This window comes from Hippocampus comes, unplaced genomic scaffold (assembly GCF_001891065.2).
Source record: "Hippocampus comes isolate QL1 unplaced genomic scaffold, H_comes_QL1_v1.1 scaffold85, whole genome shotgun sequence".
NCBI lineage: Eukaryota > Metazoa > Chordata > Actinopteri > Syngnathiformes > Syngnathidae > Hippocampus > Hippocampus comes.
The window spans coordinates 106,455-126,014 of NW_017805540.1; the positions used below are offsets into that span (position 1 = coordinate 106,455).

At 41.5% G+C, this 19,560-nt stretch overlaps 3 protein-coding genes across 10 annotated transcripts; 1 reads left to right on the plus strand and 2 right to left on the minus strand.

Moving 5' to 3' along the window:
* Positions 1-705: 705 nt before the first annotated feature.
* Positions 706-5,442, minus strand: hes6 (hes family bHLH transcription factor 6). 3 transcript variants are annotated; one of them, XM_019878999.1, is made up of 5 exons: positions 5,165-5,442; positions 2,842-2,909; positions 2,645-2,731; positions 2,446-2,527; positions 706-1,263 (listed from the first exon to the last, which is right to left on the minus strand). In XM_019878999.1, exons 1-5 carry the CDS (start codon positions 5,223-5,225, stop codon positions 803-805), a joined length of 759 nt encoding a protein of 252 aa, XP_019734558.1. In that variant the 5' UTR covers positions 5,226-5,442; the 3' UTR covers positions 706-802. The 3 variants fall into 3 exon arrangements, with proteins under 3 accessions (XP_019734558.1, XP_019734557.1, XP_019734559.1); XM_019878998.1 differs by having other exon boundaries at positions 2,446-2,530; XM_019879000.1 differs by lacking the exon at positions 5,165-5,442 and adding an exon at positions 3,023-3,712 and having other exon boundaries at positions 2,446-2,530.
* A 94-nt stretch (positions 5,443-5,536) lies between these two features.
* Positions 5,537-12,354, plus strand: LOC109521253 (integral membrane protein 2C-like). Of its 5 annotated transcripts, none has more exons than XM_019878993.1 (7): positions 5,537-5,695; positions 8,553-8,714; positions 8,854-9,006; positions 9,284-9,451; positions 9,565-9,672; positions 10,037-10,178; positions 11,780-12,354. In XM_019878993.1, exons 1-7 carry the CDS (start codon positions 5,621-5,623, stop codon positions 11,854-11,856), a joined length of 885 nt encoding a protein of 294 aa, XP_019734552.1. In that variant the 5' UTR covers positions 5,537-5,620; the 3' UTR covers positions 11,857-12,354. The 5 variants fall into 5 exon arrangements, with proteins under 5 accessions (XP_019734552.1, XP_019734555.1, XP_019734553.1 ...); XM_019878996.1 differs by having other exon boundaries at positions 8,914-9,006; XM_019878994.1 differs by having other exon boundaries at positions 8,559-8,714.
* A 1,274-nt stretch (positions 12,355-13,628) lies between these two features.
* snorc (secondary ossification center associated regulator of chondrocyte maturation) lies at positions 13,629-18,920 on the minus strand. 2 transcript variants are annotated; one of them, XM_019879002.1, is made up of 4 exons: positions 18,618-18,920; positions 18,391-18,537; positions 14,605-14,778; positions 13,629-14,294 (listed from the first exon to the last, which is right to left on the minus strand). In XM_019879002.1, the coding sequence occupies exons 2-4, from the start codon at positions 18,455-18,457 to the stop codon at positions 14,185-14,187; spliced, it is 351 nt and encodes a 116-aa protein (XP_019734561.1). In that variant the 5' UTR covers positions 18,458-18,537; positions 18,618-18,920; the 3' UTR covers positions 13,629-14,184. The 2 variants fall into 2 exon arrangements, with proteins under 2 accessions (XP_019734561.1, XP_019734560.1); XM_019879001.1 differs by lacking the exon at positions 18,618-18,920 and having other exon boundaries at positions 18,391-18,605.
* Positions 18,921-19,560: the final 640 nt, after the last annotated feature.

The window sequence follows — 19,560 nt, forward strand, 5'->3', positions numbered from 1 at the left end:
AGTTTACATATCACACACACACGTTAGGGCAAAACATTAAAACACAGACATCAAACTCGACCCCCTCGGGGTCAGATCTGGCCGACCGCATCATAACATAACTCATCATAAACTGAACAAAAGTTTCATACTTCCTGTAAATATTTGGTTGTCACTAATTTGCATCACGTTTGATTTCAAATTCTCTTTGTTGTTAAAAATATACAAAATTGTGTTAATCGAACAGCATAATTGCCCAAGTTGTTTTGAATTTACTTCCGCAATAATAAATTAGAACATAGATAAAATATATAAGGGATGTTCGATACCAGTACGAGTATTCACTCTTGAGTACTCACCGATACCGAGTACCGATATCACAAACACGATTTTCAATAAACAGAATGATAACTAATTGTGAACACATACCTTTATGTCTTCCTGACATACATAATTCAGAGATATGTCAAACGGCCAGAGTGTAGCACCAACTACTTGCAAGGAAGACTTTTTTTTTTTCTTAAGTATCGGTGGCTAGTATCTGCATCCTCCATGAGCACCCGATGATAACTCGAAATAAGGCTTGCACTAGCCCAATACCTCGGTACTCGCCCATCCCGAATACACACACACACACACACACACACACATATATATATATATATTTGTTTTACTTTGACTGTTCAATGGTGTGACTGTCACATACCTTTATAGGTTTTTACCTGTCGCTTCAACCCGGAACGCCCAACGTGTGGCCCAATATGAAACCGAGTTTGACACCACAGCTTTAAAATATCTGATCGACGTGTACAGCTCCTTCAATCTACCAGGGTCTCCAAACGGATTTGGAGCCATTTAAGGACACACATCCCGACACGTCCTGCGGCTCCGATTCTTCAGAGGAAAAAACCTGACTTTGTTCCGACTCCTCGGAAGAGGAACCCTGACTTTGTTCTGAGTCGGTGTCCTCAAGGTCAGAGCAGAGGTCATCGCCGGAGGCGGAGGAAGAAGAGGGAGCCGGGGACACCAGCGAACCCGGGGCCATAGGGGCACTAGGGGCAGGCAGGGACCATGGGCCACCATGGCGGTCTGCGTCCAAAGGCGTGGCCCTGAGGCGGTCCTGGCCGTGCAAGGGCATGCTCTCCAGGAGGTGGTTGAGCAGCTCGGCCCCCACCGTGGGATCCATCCCCGGGCAACTGGACACAAAATTGTGTACGTCGTGCATGCATTGGATGTAACCAGCCGCAAAACGCTGGCACGCCTCTCGATTGATGGCGTCCACCTCTGGAATCAACAGAAACAAACAAGAAATTCAAAAAAAAAGAAAAATATATACAAATATTGAAAATATAATGAAATCAATTAATCTCATAATATGTCAATCCATGGGTGGTGACCCGATGTATGCAGGTGTTGACTGAAGTTAAGTTGTAACATCACTATTCACCACTAGATGGCAGACATGTCCTAGTTGTACTTCGATCAGCTCTTAAACTGCCCGACAATACAATGTGAATAGGCTTATTATTTTTCTTTGCACATGCAAAACAAACAGTAAGTAGCTCAATAATCTTAAAAATTGGAGTGAGTTGATTTTTGTGGGAACATTTTCAAAAATGTGCTTTTACAAATGATGTTTGTTTGCTGTTCAGCCGTTTTGTGCCGTCCTTGAATAATTATTTTTCTGCAAGGCGGGCCTTTGCACTGGAAAAAAAAGAAAAAAATCACTGGAAAGAAAAGCAGCTTGTTCTTATTTTGTTGTTAGCTTCAAATAGTGTGTTAGGTAAGGATAGAAAGTCGAGGCTAAATAAAACTGATCATAGGATCAGTTCCTTTCTGATCCACTTTGTGGTAAGAATTGTGTGTCTTTGGGATTTTGTGGTCTAAATAAATAAAGATGAATTCTGTTGCATAAGATGTGTGTGTGTGTGTGTGTGTGTGTGTGTGTGTGTGTGTGTGTGTGTGTGTGTGTGTGTGTGGACAAAAAAAGTGGTTTAAATGCGACCTGTTGCGATCTATATTCTTCCTCGCGGAAGGACGTGCAGCAGTGGTACACCTGTAGCCTCGATGCCTAGTGAGTGTATGTATGCGCTGACCAGAGGAACTACCTATCACCGCTGCGTTTGTGAAATTGGAAAATTAGATAATCCATCATACTTTGAGTGAACGAACATTAATGTAAACGATGGCAGTCGAAATTCAAGTAGAATTTCTACTAAAAGTCCCATATTTCGTCATTCTAACTGGAACCTTTACGCCATTTCGTCAATAGTTATCCGGTCGGATATACGAGATATTCCTCATTCCTAGATGCCATGGAATGCAGCATTGAGACAGGATTTGGGCAGTGAGTTTCCAAGCGGAAGCGAGGCAAACCCGAGTAAAACTTTGCTTTTTACGGTCATAATCTTGCTAAAATGAAAACACGACAGAATAACATAGAATATCAATCTTGTTTAGCTTTACCTTGAGCCCGGTTTTGCAGAATGCTCTCCACCCGTTTGACCGTCATCTCTAGCACTTCGGCGTTCTCCATCTTTGAATGGAACTGCTACGCGACACGCACACGCGCGCGCACGCACACACGTTATTAGTCACATTTATCTCCCCTTTAAAAAAGCAAATGATTGGCCGATTAAAAATTAACATATGATGTGTTGATTACCTCCGTATCCGCCATGAGAACCCTGAGTTCGTGTAAACTGTCGTTGATTCGAGCTCGTCGTTTCTTCTCGACGAGAGGTTTCCTCATCTGGACGCATAGAATTATTATTATTAGTGACACCAAAAACAATAACATTTCCAATAAATCGTTTTTACCGCATGGTGAATAATAGTAATAATAATAATTATAGATATTACCTTTCTGTCAGACTTCAGTCCGCCTGAATAGTGGTCAGTCGGTGTGCGCTTGCGGGTGGGGGGCATTCCTGCCACCAAAAAAAGAAAACAAAAATGACGAGAACCTTGAAATTCTCTTTCGAAAACCCACGAAAAAGACAGAGCTCCTCAGAGGAGAGACAGATGCTCTCGGCCAACAGACCTGGCTTCTTTTTAGTGCTGCCACTGGAGGGGGAGACATGGGCTAGGTATATAAAACGCCTGATTTACATATGAATAAGGCGAAAAAGCCACCGGGGGGGGGGGGGGTTAGTAAGAAGCCACCCTTCAATTTGCTAATCTGTACCCCAAATTCAATAACCTGGGGAAAGGCTACATGTAAAACAAATCGTATCTGGTTCATGTCAGATAACGACGACCAATTGTTATTAAAATTCAAATGCACATCTTTACCCATGCCACTTCAACTTTTGAAAATATCGAAACAATCGCCACCGTATTTTGTATTTTATAGGCATTAAGCCTTTTTCTCCCGATAGACGTTCACTATCATGTTAAAAAATTATCGAATCAATCATCCCCAAAATTCATGTGCACATCTATCTCTGGAAATGTCAAAACAATCGCTCTATATTTTGGGTTTTATGGGCAATAAGTGTTTTGCTCTTAGAAGAAAAAAAGCTGAATGTGACTTGATGTCAGAAAACTGCAATTAATCTTTCCCGAAATCTAAGGGGACATCTCTACCAATACCCACATCAACCCCTGAAACTGTCAAAAACGATGGCATTTTGGATTTTAGGGGCATTAACTCCTTCCTCTCCATAGGCGCTCACGACTCAACTCAACTGTATTTATCGAGCACTTTCAAACAGCCATCGCTGCACACAAAGCGCTGTACATGGAGCAACTAACATATACAACAGGAAAGCAACAAATCAGTAACAAAGACGGTAGAGAGCACCAAACAGTATAACTAAGATCATAATTTGGGTCATGCTGAGTCAAATGCCAAAGAATACAAGTGAGTTTTGAGGCGGGTTTTAAAGATGGGCAGCGAGGAGGCTTGCCGAATGTTCAGTGGGAGGTCATTCCAGAGAGAGGGACCAGCAACGGAAAAGGCTCGATCCCCTCTGAGCCTCAGTTTAGTTCTTGGTACTTCTAACAATGTCTGGTCCGCAGACCTGAGGCGCCCGGGCAGGTGTGTCAGGGCGAATGAGCTCAGAGAGGTAAGGTGGCGCGAGGTCATTTAGAGATTTGAAAACAAATAATCTTGAAATCTTGAAAATAACTCTAAAATGTATCGGGAGCCAGTGAAGGGATGCCAGAGTAGGAGTTATGTGCTCCCTCGTACGAGTACCAGTCAGCTGCCATGCAAGTTTTTGGAATGTGGGAGGAAACCAGAGGACCCGGAGAAAACCCACGCAAGCACGGGGAGAACATGCAAACTCCACACAGGAAGGCCAGAGCTGGAATTGAACCCGGTACCTCTGCACTTTGTAGCTGACGTGCTAACCACTCGACTACCGGGCCGCCCACATTAAATTATATTATATTTTATCCATAGGGCGGCCCAGTGGTTCGCCCGTCGACCTCACAGTGCAGAGGTACCGGGTTCGATTCCAGTTCTGGCCTTCCTGTGTGGAGTTGGCATGTTCTCCCCGTGCCTGAGTGGGTTTTCTCCGAGTACTCCGGTTTCCTCCCTCATTCCAAAAACATGCAAGACAGACTGATTGAACACCCCAAATTGTGTGAGTGTGGATGGTTGTTCGTCTCTGTGTGTCTGGCTCACAACCGGTTCAGGGTGTCCCCCCGCCTACTGCCCGAAGACAGCTGTGATAGGCTCCAGCACACCCCCCGTGACCCTTGTGAGGATCAAGCGGATCAGAAAATGGCTGGATAATGTATGCATTCATCCATCCATCTGCTTACCCTCACAAGGGTCGCGGGCGTGCCAGAGCCTATCCCAGCTGTTTTCAGGCAGTAGGCGGGGTACACTCTGAACTGGTTGCCCACCAATCGTGGGGCACATATAGACAAACAACCATTCGCGCTCATGATGAAACCGAGGGACAATTTAGAGTGTTCCGTTAGCCTGCCATGCATGTTTTTGGAATGTGGCAAAAAAAAAAACGAAGTACCCAGAGAAAACCCACGGAGGCACGTGGAGAACATGCAAACTCCACACTGGAAGGGTGGAGCCGAAATCCAACCCTGCACCTCAGCACTGTGAGGCGGACATGCTTAACAGTCGTTCACCGTGCAGCCATATTATATTACATTATATAGTATTATATTTGATGGCATAGGGATGCATATCAAGCAAGAGTGCATGCAAGTTTACTTTGAACAAAGTTGCAGTTCCGGATGATGACGTTTATTTGTGAAATACGGAACACTACCATATCTGACTGGTGTCTTCAAAATAAAAGTTAATAGTGGCATAAACTACGCCAAAAACGTCTTATAATCACATTTACTGATTGAAATCGTAGACGATATCATTAAAGCTATACAAAAAAATCGTAAGCGGTTGTATTCCGTGGCAAATCAAAGTAGTTATATAGACGTGTTGCTCTTATTTCTAATGTTACGCGCCAGCTCTTCCTTGATACCCACGCTCGCCTGTGTTCGTCACAGAATTACGTTGTCGTGACGTCCTGGAGTCCCCGCTAGTGGGTATAAAACCTGAACCGGAGTTCAGTTGTCTTGTCAGCATTCAGCAAGCTCAGCAAGTGCTTCTCGAGAGAAGAATAAATTCTAACAAGCCACCCACCAACAACTTGACAGAACATCCACAATGGTGAGGATATTCTTCCGCGCCTCCTCATCTGACAAGGGAGACAAAGAGGAAGAACTCGTTGTCAACGAGCTTGTAAGTTGTCCCGTTTTTTCCCTCTTTATTGAAGTGACTTTGATGTACTGTATCATTGTTTCCGACGCTTGGCTACAAAGTCAATGTTGGACTGATAATAACAATGCTAATAATAATAATAATAATAGCACAGGCGCAGGACTTTTGTCATTCTATGCATTTTATGAATAATTTAGGAGAGAGGTGGGATACACTGTACTTCACAGCTACAAACGGGGGACAGAGTGATGATGACAGAGGTGAATTATTACGTTTGTGATGACGACAGTTATTGTCTTGTGATACCCTATGTACACTTTTATGATGCTTTGGTGATTTTATGATGACGATTTGTATAAGTATTAATTCTGATTTATAGTAACATATTTTAAAATCCCGTGGGATCTGATGATGGTTATGCTTTTATTTTTGAGTAATGACAATTTTTACATTAAGGGGGTATTAATATTAATGCAGTCAATGTGTTTGTGAATTGTGTATAATTTCCTATATGTATCCTTAGTATTTACGATTTTTTATAATTCCATCATGGGAGTAATGGTTAATTGTTCTTCATTGCTGCTAAAAATAATTGAGATATTGTACTTTATGAATATTTTATTTTAAATTGTGAATTTTTCCCCATAATCTTATTAGCAGATATAATAAATATTTAAAATTATAGTACTATTTGTGTACCTTACGTGTGGGTTTTATTAATTGCTTGTAAAGACTTTGTTAATTAGCTGAAAGGATGCTACAAGTGTACCTAATGTTTTGTCTAATGATAACGTAACATCAATCTGATGCTAAATGTTTATAAGATGAGCCTTTTCCCTTGCAATCCATATTAATAAAGTACTTGAGTGATCCCTGCTGATTATTGCACGTACACACCAGAATCTGTGAATCTGACGGTGCGCCGGTCTCGCGTGACGTCAAGGCGCATCGATCAACAAGTGCCGAACACGTCTAAAAATATGATGAAGACGTCTTAAAATAGGCCTTCGCCTTCAGTCAGAGCATCCCGGTGCTCCCGCTTCCGCTCCTCGCCATGGCGACGGTAGTACGGCGAAGGTGGCAGATTGATCGTGAGATCGTGGGCGGGCATCTGGCGAGTCTCAGCGCCGCCCGATCTTACGTCTGTCAGATCTCTCGGCCTGACTCAGGATTCGGCGACGCAATTCACACGTGGTAATTCCTGTCGACATTAGTGACTACCCACAAAATTGACAAAAGGTGTCAATTGGTTGAACACAAATACATTTTGGGCATTTTCCATCGGTTTTATTTAAAGAGGAATCGAATTTTATCCATCTCAGCCGGCGGCCATTTTGCCACTTGCCGTCGACTGATAATGACATCATAGTAGGCTCAGATGACGACCAATCACAGCTAACCTGTGTTCTGGATGTGGTCCTGTGGTCCTTTGCACACTGCATTTCAGAAAGGTCGGAAGTTGGATTTTTCCGATGTCCGATTTGGAAAATTGCACTAGCACACATCTTTGAACTGGGATGTCCAGATTTACGAACTCAGACAAAAAATATGGAGCTTGAGTTCACTGACTGACTTTTAACGTCACTCGACGATGGCGACCCTGAATTGGCCCTGGATGGCAAAATAATTTAGTTAATTCCATTCAAGACAACTTCATGTAACAAAAACATTTGGACTGGACTGATAAGTTCTACTTACCCCTGCATTAAGTTATTTGGAGAAATGAATGAAATGCTTTGAAGATATGATGTTCCTTTTTATAAATCAAGTAAAATTAGGAAGTTTTGCTGGAGGTCAAAATATGTTGTGAACCAGAACAACAAACACCCATCTTTGTTGTTTACATTAGCTTCGAACACTGAGTTTGGAACCTCACAACCTGGGTGGGGAAAATCCCAAGTAATCGCTACCTTCGAATGCATCATTAGGTGCTGTGATGTCATTTTCAGTTGACAGTAAGAGACAAAATGGCTGCAAATAGATGGATTAAAAACTTAACAACCGCTTCATACCATGTTTGGACTTGTGGGGCAACCTAGGACACATGACTGCAATAGAACAATGACTTGCTCTTTAAGTAGATCCAAGTCACACTTCAGTGTAACATGCTGTCATGAGTCCAAACTCATCTTTATCAAATACAGCCAAAATAAAATATTCAACCATGCATGCATGTTTTTGGAATTCAAATTAAACAGATTTGTGAGTTCTGGAATATCAATATTGAGTTGTTGAATGTCAATGTGAAACACTTCATCTTAAAGAAAAAATATATGTAAATTTAGATTTGGGACTGCTCAGTACTGGGTCCTGAAGAAAGTTTGTGTTGGAGCTGCAAAAAAACAAAACAAACAAAAAAATAACTGGTTTTAATTCAATGAGTCCTTCTTTTGAGTGGCATGTAGCATGTCAGTGTCTTAAGCGGGTTTCAAAAGAAACTGGAAGAGTCACAGAAAGGCTGAGAAGTGGGACATCTGTGGAAAAAAAACCCAACTGAAATAAATGATGTTCTGCATCCAGGGCTTGAGTTTTTTTTTTTGTTGTTTTTTTTGTGCTCTTTATGGCTGTGACAAAATAGCAGTGCTAACAACGCAAAGCTAACATTAGCACTGTAAACAAGGTGACGTTGATTACAGCTGCAATTTTGGTGTTCAATCAAGTCAGAATCAAAGATGTGCTCAACATACCTGTTGAGTATAAATGTTGCAAATTGCACGCTTCATAATCCTTGAAGCTTCATGAGGTACATCTGTTCTTGGGCAAACAAAAACTATGTGCTTGCATTTTTTTGTCTTTTCTGGAAGTATATATTCCGCTATAGTTTCAGCGAAGTGCCTAATGGCCAATGGTAATGTTTTTTTTTTTTTGTCTGCACCAGGACCAGGACCAGGACCGGGACCAGGACCTGGAGTCTACTTCGGCCCACATCAAGAGGTATTTTCCAGTCCGCCTGTGCGTCATCATGATTGCCGTGCTGGTCATTCTCCTTGGACTGCTGCTGGGCTCCATCTACACCTACCGCCACTTCCATCCTTCTAAGGTACCTTTTGCATCAGGGCAGCGGCCTACTTGACCATCTGTGTTTTGTTAATCACCCAAGTGGCATTTGGTCCTGACATTTTCTTGACATTACTCATTCTTATTGATGTTTTTTTTTTTTTTTTAATCCACCCGTCCAGTTGTATGACGACTTGCCAGGTAGCGGTTCATCTGTCATTCAAGTCTATCCATCCGTCCAGTTGGATGACGACTTGCCAGGTGGTGGTTTATCTGTCATTCAAGTCTTCTCGCCGGCAAAGAACATCATCACCTTATCAGATAGCAATTTGCGTGTATGTCTCCATCCTGCCATCGTTCTGTTCCAGCCGACTGTACTTTTTTCATTCTTTCATCAGCTATCTGTCCCAACTACCCATGGATTGTATCCATCGTGCAAGCCTTAAATTCTTTCACCCATCTGTCCATCATCCCTCTTTTGCATCTTTCCTGCAATCCTATCCTATACACTATCCGTATCACTCTCATCCCGTATCCAAAAGAGAAAGCCTGATCTTATTGACGTAAGGCACCGCGTGATGACGGAAATGGCGTGCGCGCGTGTGTCTGTAGGAATCAGCGGACGAGTTCAAGTGCCATGTTGTGTTCGAAGATCGTAACAGCCAAGTGGAGTTGACCATGGATGTGGCCATATCTCTGGAAAAAAACTACGAGTACATCACGGTGGTCAAGATGGGCAGACGCGACCACCCCTTTGACATCATCCACGACTTTGAACACGTGAGGCCCACCTACCTCACTTTTTGACCATTTCTGATTTTTTTTTGTGATCCATTTTTGTTGTCCAAATAGTAGCATACATATTTATGTGTATAAAATGTATGTATTGACAGAGCAAGACGGCATATTATGACAAGCAATTGTCAAAATGCTTTGTGGGCCCGCTGAACACCGTAGTGCTTTATCCACACAACCTTCGGGAGATGCTGTCCAACACCGAGGTGAGACCACGTCAGATGGCGACAACGCCTCGTATGCAAGATAGGGCTCATGCGAATGTGCATCGTTGGTGTTGGAAGAATTGAAATTCTGAATGCTGGCCATAACACGAGTCAAGACATGCCATACGACTGACCTGTGAGTTTGGTCATGTGATGTTGGCAAGCTGAACCCTGATTGGTAATTCGCGAGGCACTGAGATATCTTCAGTCGACAGCAGGTGGCAAAATGGCCGCCACCTGAGATAGATAATTGAAAACTGTTTGAAATGACTGATCTTGCTGTGTATTTAACTTGTTGCTGAAATGAGCCCAAGATGGAAGACACTTACTGTCATTGATTGACTTTTTTTTATCGGGTCTGCAGAGTGAGATTTACCTAGCGGATAACTACGTATTCAAGGAAGTGATGAAGGTGACCGGCCTGCTGACCAACGAGGAGATGAGCCCCACCATCCAAGAGATGTGCCGCGGAAGGGAGACCTATGAAATGCAGAGAGGAGATCCAGGTGAGTGTCAAACGCCATCCGGCCTACATGAGTCGGCAACTTTTTTTTTCCTTCCATCAAAATAAGCCAGTTTAAAATTCCATGTGTAAGAAATTCATAAAAACCCTTTTAATTCCTTGTGTGAAAACTTAATGCAAGAAAAAATATTAGATGAATTTAAATTTATCCAAATTTTACCATCAAAGTGTCAAATTTTGAACCATTTTTTTCAAAATTCCATCAATATGAATCTGTTTTTTGGATAGGATTATTTTAATGTTTGAATTCCACATGCAAAAAAATAATTAAAAAATCAATTCAGTCACATATTTCTAATTTTTTTTCCCACAAAAACAAGACAAATAGTTAACCAAATAGTTTTAACCATGATAATTGTTTTTTTTTTTTTGTTTTGACAGACACTTCCAAGTTTGGATATATTGTTAAAATTCATTCAGATTGACCTTTTAAATGTAAAAGAATGCATTTCAAAACAATGTAAAAAATTCTCCCCCCAAAAATGTGCAAAAACATGATAAAATTCTGGGTTAAAAAAATGAACATGTTTCAAAGACGTTTTGGAAATTGTTATTGTACATTTTTTTCTTAGATGTAATACAAGTGTGATGTAAAATTTAAAACAAACTTCATAAAACACATGCGTATGAGAAATTCAAATGCCAACACCGATGGCGCAAAGTGTATTGTACCCGCAGGCTGGGACCAATTGTACCACTTAGTCATAGGCAATCCGAGTTGGGTGCTTGTGAAGTGTGCATAAAATAGCATGACCAAATGTAGACTTCCTCTTTGCAGTGATTGTGTAGCCTCATTTATTTCTGCCCAAGTGAGTGAGTGTGGGCACAGCCTGGGAAATCTTTATGAGTCACAGCGTGTGCAGTGAAAGTGAGGAGGATGGAGGGATGAGACATGAGTGGCTCTTGGCCTTTGATTGGCATGACAGCTTTTTTGGAGCTGAAGCATCCATGCAACTCACTTCCTTACGCTGTTGCACAAATATGGAATGGGGGTGGGGGGAAACTGCGGTCGCCCTTAATTGGAAAAAGGACAAGTATTTTCATCAAGTATGAAAAAAACCTCAGCAAGAAAGTATGAGGGCATTTCTAGAAGTGTCATTATCGTCATCAATTTTACTGGAGTTTGCCGAGTGCGGTACTGAAAGTGGCCTGTGATTGCGTTACGGTTGAGTGTAACTACTAAACCCCTCCACCAGGGGGTGCTGATTTATTTTAAAAATCCCTTTCGTAGCTCCACGGAAAAAGCACCAACGGGCAAATCAAGGTTGCCTTTAGCCACAGTTTTTACCACGTCTGATTTTCATTTACTAAATGAGCTTTTAGGGCAGGTGCAAAGTTGTCGAGCAAAATTCCTATTTTATAAAAATCTTCACGTTACAAATAAAGATTTAACATTCATATTCGTCATCTTTTTCGTTTGCAAACGGAGAAAATTGTAAAAGTAAGATTTCCATTTTCAGCAAGACTTTCTGAACTATATTGAAGATTTGTCCATAGATATGAACGAAGCTTCTCATGCCCTGCCATTGACCAGCTGAATGTCCCAATTTCAGTTTCTAACATGTGTTGTGTTTTCTTTTCCAGCTATACAGAATTACCTCTGCAGGGAAATCACTTACTTTGAGAGCCGTTACATCGTGATTACTTACATGTGTACCTAAAGCGAACGGCGACACAGCCATTATCTCTTCAGTTCTTGACTACACTTCTAAACTGCACTTTAACCCTTGTCAAACTGATTTCTCTTAATTTTTCTTCGCAATTACAAAACATTTGTAATAGTTTGTGTGTAATAGAATGGTGGTGGCAGACTGGTTTGCGGATCAGTCTCAGTTTGGGACTTTGGCCGTCCCGTGTTGGAGATTTTGATGTTCTCCCTTTGCTTGTCTGATTTCTTCCACATTTCCAAAAAAACATACACATTCGGTGGATTGAGGATGCCAAATTATTCATGCGCGTGGATGCTTGTACCCCGACATAGATTGGCAACCAGTCCGGGTGTCTGGCCTCTCGCTCAGTCAGCTGGGATAAGCAATCCTGGAGAATATAAAGAAAACTGATGGATGTATGATTTCAATGTCATTTTGTAAATTTGAAATGCACTGGTCAAGAAATATGAGGTGTGTGTCTCAATTGTGTTTTTGATGCAGATTTTAAAACTTTACTACCCTTTTTCCTCGCACTTCATGTTTTTGAAAAATTTTTAAGTGCAGTATAGTGCTTGCGCAATAAGGGTTTTACCATGTGTTGTACAGTAATTTATAGCTGCACCTGTGCTGAAGCTAACCTTGAAGTCATTGTGTTAAGAAAATACAAAAACCTGATGTGCTACAGGAAAATGGTTTCCTGCTACAAAAAAAAAAATGAGGGCAGAATCAGCACAAAATTGAGTACAGTTTTTTGTGTGAAATATTTTTTTTGGGGAGGTGTCATAATTTGTTGACCAGTGCTGTGTCACAAAACATACCTCATATATTTTTGGATGGTTTACAGTAAATGAATTTTGAATGTTACCAAGCAATATATGAAGTAAAGTGAATTTTCTACATACGTCAGGTGTTACATGTATATTTGGATTTTATTAAATGGCTTTAGACTGTAAGCGTCAGAAGGAACCAAAGTGTGCTGTCTGCAGCTTGTTGTTATTGCTGATTTTTTTTCCTAAAATTTGTAAATTACATCTGAATTGTCTATTTTCTTCACAACAATTGTACCCAGTTAAAAATAATTTAGTTTATTTGTTTCAATTGTGTGTCAATATTGGTGTATTTTACTGTACTTAATATCTTGCTGCTTTAATAAACTATTCAACTTTCTCTGGATTTTTTTAATATAAATCAGACCTATCTACCACATTGGGCGTTGCGTTTTCTATAAATATGAAAAAATTTTCATAATGACAACCTGATTGGCACTATTAAAATGTCACTTGAAAGAGCGTCGAAAATGTGAGATTAATTCAAAATACCATAGATGGCTAATGTAGTTAGCATCGATATTTCAGTGGTATTTCAACACCTTCGACAGCAATTTCACTTGAAAGAGCGTCCAAAATTTTACTAGAATACCAACACTGCAAAATACCGTAGCTGGCTATTGAAGTTAGATACTTGGCAGGCATACATTTCTTCTGGAAAGTCCTCTTACGTTTCATCATGTCAATTTGGCAAAGCTGCATTAGACTAAATTGCCTTGTTGCTTTTTCAGCCTTTAATGAACTGACAGGCAGTGACAATACTATGGCATGTGTGACTGAGGCATCAAGTTAAATAAAAAAAATATTAAACATTCATACAAAAACGAATTCGCATATACAGGTGCAAAAACAAGTATGTGAACCCTTTGGAATTACCTGGATTTCTCCATAAATTGGTCATAAAATGTGTTCTGATCTTCATATTTTTTTTTTTGCAACTGTAAAAACACTTGATCAGAAGGGATTAACTGATCAAATTTTTATTAGCTTGCCACAAACCGCAACACAGTATTCCCCCACACATTCTACTCCGATTCCAAGATTGACAAGGCTTTTATTGTTTTTCAAGGGTGATTTTTCTTCCCACACTGGGATCACCTTCTGCAAGTAGAAGTCGTTTACTTGCTTGTTGTCATGGTAACAATGCATAGTCCAAGCAAATTTCTGCGAGGTTAGGAGACAGTTGAAAGTCAGGTGATCTTTTTTTTATTTTGTTTTAATGTACCCTATTTTGATGTCAGACATATTGAGACACGTGGGAAATGTTATAAATTGTGAAATTAAAATACATAATATGTATCCTGATGAAAATGATGTAAACTCAACACGCAAAATGAGCACAGAGTGGAGCAGAGCAGCTATGCTTCCTCCGTCAGGGGACCTGCCACAGCATCAATTAACACATATACAGAACAAGCAAAAATACACACACACACACACACACACACACACACACACACACACACACACACACACACACACACACACACACACACACACATCCTAACACATTCTAGGAGGCTGCGAATTTCCTGAGCATGATGACGATGAGAGCCAGAAGGACGGACGCTCCGAGAAAAACGGCGATGACGATGGCGGTGATGGCACCCGGTCCCAAGACACCTACAAACAACGAGAAATTATGATGCCACTTGACCAAATCCAGACAACAGGTGATGCGTGAGCTTTGCAATGCGAGCCCACATTGACAGGGATTTCAGTTGACAGCAGAGCAAGGGGGGGGGGCGGGGGGTGTCAATGAAAGCTGATCGTCATCTGCTTAATGATTATCCTGTGCTTAGATGAGTAGGTACAAGGTTGCTGTAGTTAAAAACTAATTAAAAACTATACTGACAAATCCAAAAGAATTTTAGAACCTTTTACATATGCAATTGGCTTCACATCGAAAGGTGACAAAAGACACTTTTATTACCTTCTTCCTCATCCACGGCGAGGCCTTGTGTGGCGTCCTCGTAGTCGAACGTGAAGGCCTGCTCGGTCATGTGATGAAGGAGTTCCTTGGTGGTGGCTCCGGTGGGGGCCACATCCGCAGGGATCTCTCCGGACATGATGTCTTGGTTGTCTCTGGGTGAGTCGCCGACCGTCTCTGCAAAACAGAGAGAGAAAAAAAAAAAAAGCAATTTGAACGTGACTTGTTATAGAATGTGATTATCGTTGGTATATTTGAGTGATCCATAAGGTCTCTTCTGTGAGCCCCCAACGGCTCCGGAGTGGCAGTATAAGGAAGCCTTTGTAGGGAGGCAACATTTTGTCCGTTTAAGCTTCAGGTGGCCTCCTGACATGTTATTTTTTCCTTCCTTCAAGGATCCAGGTAACCTCCCAGGATAGCAGAAAAGCTCCCTCATTCTGGGCGATTATCACAGAAGAGCATACGAAGAGGTTCTCCAACATGAAAGCCATGAAAGTGGTCACCCTTCAGGCTGAAACAACACCTCCATCTTCATTATGAACACTTAAGACAAGTGCCTACCCATACTGTGATTAAGATGCTCAGTAAGAATGAATCGTTCGGTTTGAAATGAATTTCATTTGGCATGTGTGGGGCAACAGGAACTTTTTGGCACCATCGCGCCACCTACTTGATTTGGTGGTGGAACTGGCCAACTTGCCCCTCATGTAAAATGCCACTTTTTTCTTTTAGAACGCAGATGACCCATGGAAAATGTTCATATATACCGTGTATATATACAGTCAACTGTATAAATAAACTTTTGCATACACACATACACAAGCCGATCCAGTCACACCGAAACACAAGCCGATCCATTCACGCGCACGTTGACGCAACACATACCAACAAAACCATCCAAATATGTTGACGCTGGGCCTTGTTCAACATTGACTCTGCGGGCCTGTGATGCTTCCACTGAACTCTTTGCTCTTGTTCCTTCTGTACTGTCATTTGATCCGTGCTGGGAAGTAACCCAAGCGCAAATACTCTGTTTCATGTATTTGAAGAGATTTTCAGGTATTTGTATTTCACCCGAGTTTTTGTTTTCCTGACATTTTACTTTTACTCCTTACATATGAAACCATGTCTGTACATTACAGCCATTAATTTGTCCAAAAATGTTTGTTACTATTGTCAGCGTCCCAGTTGTTAAAGTGGGTGTTGAATTTAACTTGTGTTGAAGTACATTTCAGAGTGTGTACTCTTACGTAACAATTTAACAACCCGCTCGACGAAGGAAGCAGTAACATATTTTGGAACATATTTTCTACATTTTATGTGTTCTAGGGTATATTTACTGCAAATTAGGGTATATTTATATATATATATATATTTTTTTTTTCCCGACTGGAACTGGAATTTCAACAATGAGGTGTCTCTGATGCTGTGGAAGCTTTCTGCAGTAAGAGCAGACAACCAAACGGTCACCGAAAGCCTACTTGAACATTAGAACTTCATTTGGGGTGAACTGCTGACTACAATTTAGCATAGGTTTGATACATGGGATTGGATAATCGAGAATGTGGCTGCACCCCCGTTCTAGGAGGGTGTGTAAACTTTTGCAACCACATTATCTCAAGTCACTTTTATTCCCCCCCCCCTTCAATTATAATGGTTGAAAAAAAAATAGTTGTGAAATGATTTCTGTTGGTCCCACTTTATTTCACAAAAACCTGCAATCGAAGAGGGGTGTGTCGACTTTTTAGACCCACTCTAAATACAGAGCGTGAAGACTTTTGCAACGTCTGATGGTAATTCAGCAGAAATGAATGCCAAGCGGCGTCTTTTTAGCTTGGTGAGTATTTGTGTTGACCCAGAAGCTTCCTGTACCCGTAGCAGGACGGGAGGTTTTTGGAGGCGCAGGCCTCGGGCCAGAAGCGTCATCAATGAGGCGTTCAAGGCCCATGTACAAAAGGCGGCTTGTGCTTGCTGGGCCCGCGACCGGTAACAACCGGCCAGGCCCAAAGCAGACAGCGGCCAGGTTCTGTTTGTTAAACAAACTTGTTGATGGAGCCGTTTGCTAAAGGCTGGAGAGGGTAACAAACAAGAACATGGACACTTCTTTCCATGAGTGTTCTCAAGGGCAGATGTTCCAACACTGATTAAAAAAATAAATCAATAAAAAAAAAAACTATAAAAAAAAAAAAAAGGCTAGGTGGCAGGTAGTAAAACGTAAAGCTGATTCAGCGGTGCCGTGCGATCTTGTAATACAATTTAATTTGATTCGTGAACACGCCCGAAACGGAAAACGATCATATCTCAAGTCCTCTTTCCCCATTGAAATGGATAGAAATGCAATTAATCTGGTCGAGCCTCACTCAATATAATTTCGTACTTGTAAAAACTTAATTCAATTGAAGCTGTGGCTACCTTGGCCACCAGAGCTCATACAATACAGTCATACAAACAAAAATGAAGAAGAGTCACCACTACTCTGTGTTTCACTAAGCTGCAATGATGTTGGCCTTTTTTCTCCCCCACAGAGGATAAAGAATACATGCGTGTGAATATTATTGTATCATCAGTCTACAGGTGTTGGTTCACTATTTATGTTCAAATATGTAGCTGTGAGGAAAAAATATTTTTCAAAAATATCTAAAATTGAAAGTAATAGCATTTGAATTTGCTGATAGAAGTATGGAAATAACACTAGTTAACTAGAGAATTTGTTGGGGGGTGGGAGGTGGGATTCAACCCAAAACATCTTAACAGGTCAAGTTCCATTCAAGTGATAACAGCTTGCCATGTCTTACATCCGCTGAACTAGCGACGATGGGGGTCACACACCCAAGTTTCTCTCCTTTGACGCCCATAGAAGCCCATGATGCAGAGGGATTTCTTGCGGCAGGTGCAAAGATGATTTTGTTTGGCAAAAGTTCTTTCATTCTACACCATGTCAGAAAGTAGTCAGTCAGAAAACTCCCAACAGATTTCTCAGTCGTTATTTCCTCACCTTCGGGGACCACCCGGAAGCTCTCTATCTGTAATCGGCTCAAAAAATGACGCTGCTACCTCCATGTTGACGTTGCAGCCTCGTGGGGAAAATGGTGGCCATCCGCCAACCAAACACTATCGCATCCATCTTGACTATCCAGGGTTGAACACTCATGTTGCAAAAGAACGCGTCTACATCAGTGGCTGCTATGGGCATAAAAGGTGGGGAAAAAAAACTCATCGTGTGCCCCCCTCCAACTCCCACCCCCGCGACCCTCTGACCTCAACCCTGCTCCCAACCTCTGTCACATCCTCAAGCAAAGATCGATGAGGGTGCTCGCAGTTCAAATCCAAACAGCGATTTCAGAAGGCTATTCTGAAATCCTAGCAAAGAAATTCAAGCAGAAGTTGTGCAAAAAGTTACAAATTCAATGGATGCAAGACTTGCCAAGCGGCAATCGCATAAGAGGTCCTAAGTTCACATGACTTAAGATGTTCTGAAAACGACGATATTCCGTTCTTGACAACGTGTAGAACGTCTTGAAGCATTGCTGCGCATCATAACTTGGAACAGTGCATTTGAACGAAATCGGCATTTTTTTTTTAATTTTGGAAATAAATACTTTGATCACTGGGAAGGTTGTTTCAAAACATTCAAAATTATTCTCCCAACAGTTGATGACATGAAAATTACGCCATTTGCACAGACTATAACAATCAGATCGAAATATCATTTGCATAATCATTTGTAACAGTGTTTAGCCCAGTTGACATGGCTGTGATATGTATTTTTTATTTTATTTTATTTTTTACCTGAGCGCACGAAGACCACCAAGAGGCCCAGGAGGACCAGGACTCTGCAGGTGCTGCTACGGACCATGGCGACGACAAGTCCTCAACGTGCCGTGATTCGAAGAAGTGAAGTACTGGAGAGGATCTGAAGAGCGAAGGTGCAGGCCTCTGCAAGGTACGGGGTGAAAAAAGAGCATGAGTTTAGCGGGGGGTGCGGGAAGGCTGCAAGGGCGGGACTAGGTGCCTACCCGACTGTCAGGACAGTGCCGACTTTGTGAGTTCATCTCGGTAGCGCCCACCCACTCCAAACTCCTCCGGCCACACAGGCGGGGGGCGAGGTAAACACGACGCCCTGGGCCAGCCTTGACCAGGTCACGTCACCGGCGCTTCCGATTGACGGCCATTTCAGCTTCTTTTTCTCTGACACTTGTGGAATATCTGACAAGTACTTTGCTTTGGTCTGAGGAGAAAAAATATCGTCCAACTGACAATTTTTTTTTTTTTTTTTTTAACTTTTTGACTAGCCCATATTAGGCCATGAGTGGATGAGTCTGTTGCGGTAGAACCAAATCAAACAATCGACACTCCAACCTCTTTTGAAAGGCTTACCAGCAGAGGCAGTTTCTGGCATGTGCGACATATGGGGCAGTGCAGGGTGGAATTACCGCCTTAAAATAGTATTTGCTGCATGAAATGGCTTTCTTCTAAGGCATGAATTCATAATTAAGACACACGTACATCTCAATATACAGTATAGAAAAGCTCATTTCTTTCAGCAGTTAATTTTTAAAAGTGAAGATATAGTAAACACACGAATACATCTCAGAATATATATATATATATATATATACTTTACAAAGTGTTTTGCCATAAAAGAGGCACCGGTATTCTAAAATATATAAAAAAATCTATTTCGAATTGAATCAGAGATGCAAGTTAACTATGATTTTTTTTGGTTTGACAGTGTTTCTGAATCTGCCCTTGGTTTTCTTTCCTCCCACGTTCCGAAAACATGCATGGCAGGTTAATGGAACACTCTAAATTGTCCCTAGTGTGAGAGTGAATTTTTAGATTAGCGTTTCTTCGGCTTCTGTAAAATGACCAGGGTATGAATATACCAATGGATATTGATTGTACCTCATTTCCATTTTCAGGGTAAAGAGTTGAAAAAGTTTTTCCAACTCATACCAA

Coding starts and splice junctions, on each gene's coding strand:
- hes6 (XM_019878998.1), bottom strand. CDS start 5,225: ATGGTAGTGTTCCGTATTTCACAAATAAACGTCATCATCCGGAACTGC. Junction 2,732..2,841: donor GACTGAAGTCTGACAGAAAG/GTAATATCTATA, acceptor CTATGCGTCCAG/ATGAGGAAACCTCTCGTCGA. Junction 1,264..2,445: donor TCTGCAAAACCGGGCTCAAG/GTAAAGCTAAAC, acceptor TGTTGATTCCAG/AGGTGGACGCCATCAATCGA.
- LOC109521253 (XM_019878993.1), top strand. CDS start 5,621: ATGGTGAGGATATTCTTCCGCGCCTCCTCATCTGACAAGGGAGACAAA. Junction 8,715..8,853: donor GCCACTTCCATCCTTCTAAG/GTACCTTTTGCA, acceptor CCACCCGTCCAG/TTGTATGACGACTTGCCAGG. Junction 9,007..9,283: donor TATCAGATAGCAATTTGCGT/GTATGTCTCCAT, acceptor GTGTGTCTGTAG/GAATCAGCGGACGAGTTCAA.
- snorc (XM_019879002.1), bottom strand. CDS start 18,457: ATGGTCCGTAGCAGCACCTGCAGAGTCCTGGTCCTCCTGGGCCTCTTG. Junction 14,779..18,390: donor GGTGGTCTTCGTGCGCTCAG/GTAAAAAATAAA, acceptor TCTGTTTTGCAG/AGACGGTCGGCGACTCACCC. Junction 14,295..14,604: donor CGCCGTGGATGAGGAAGAAG/GTAATAAAAGTG, acceptor CGTTGTTTGTAG/GTGTCTTGGGACCGGGTGCC.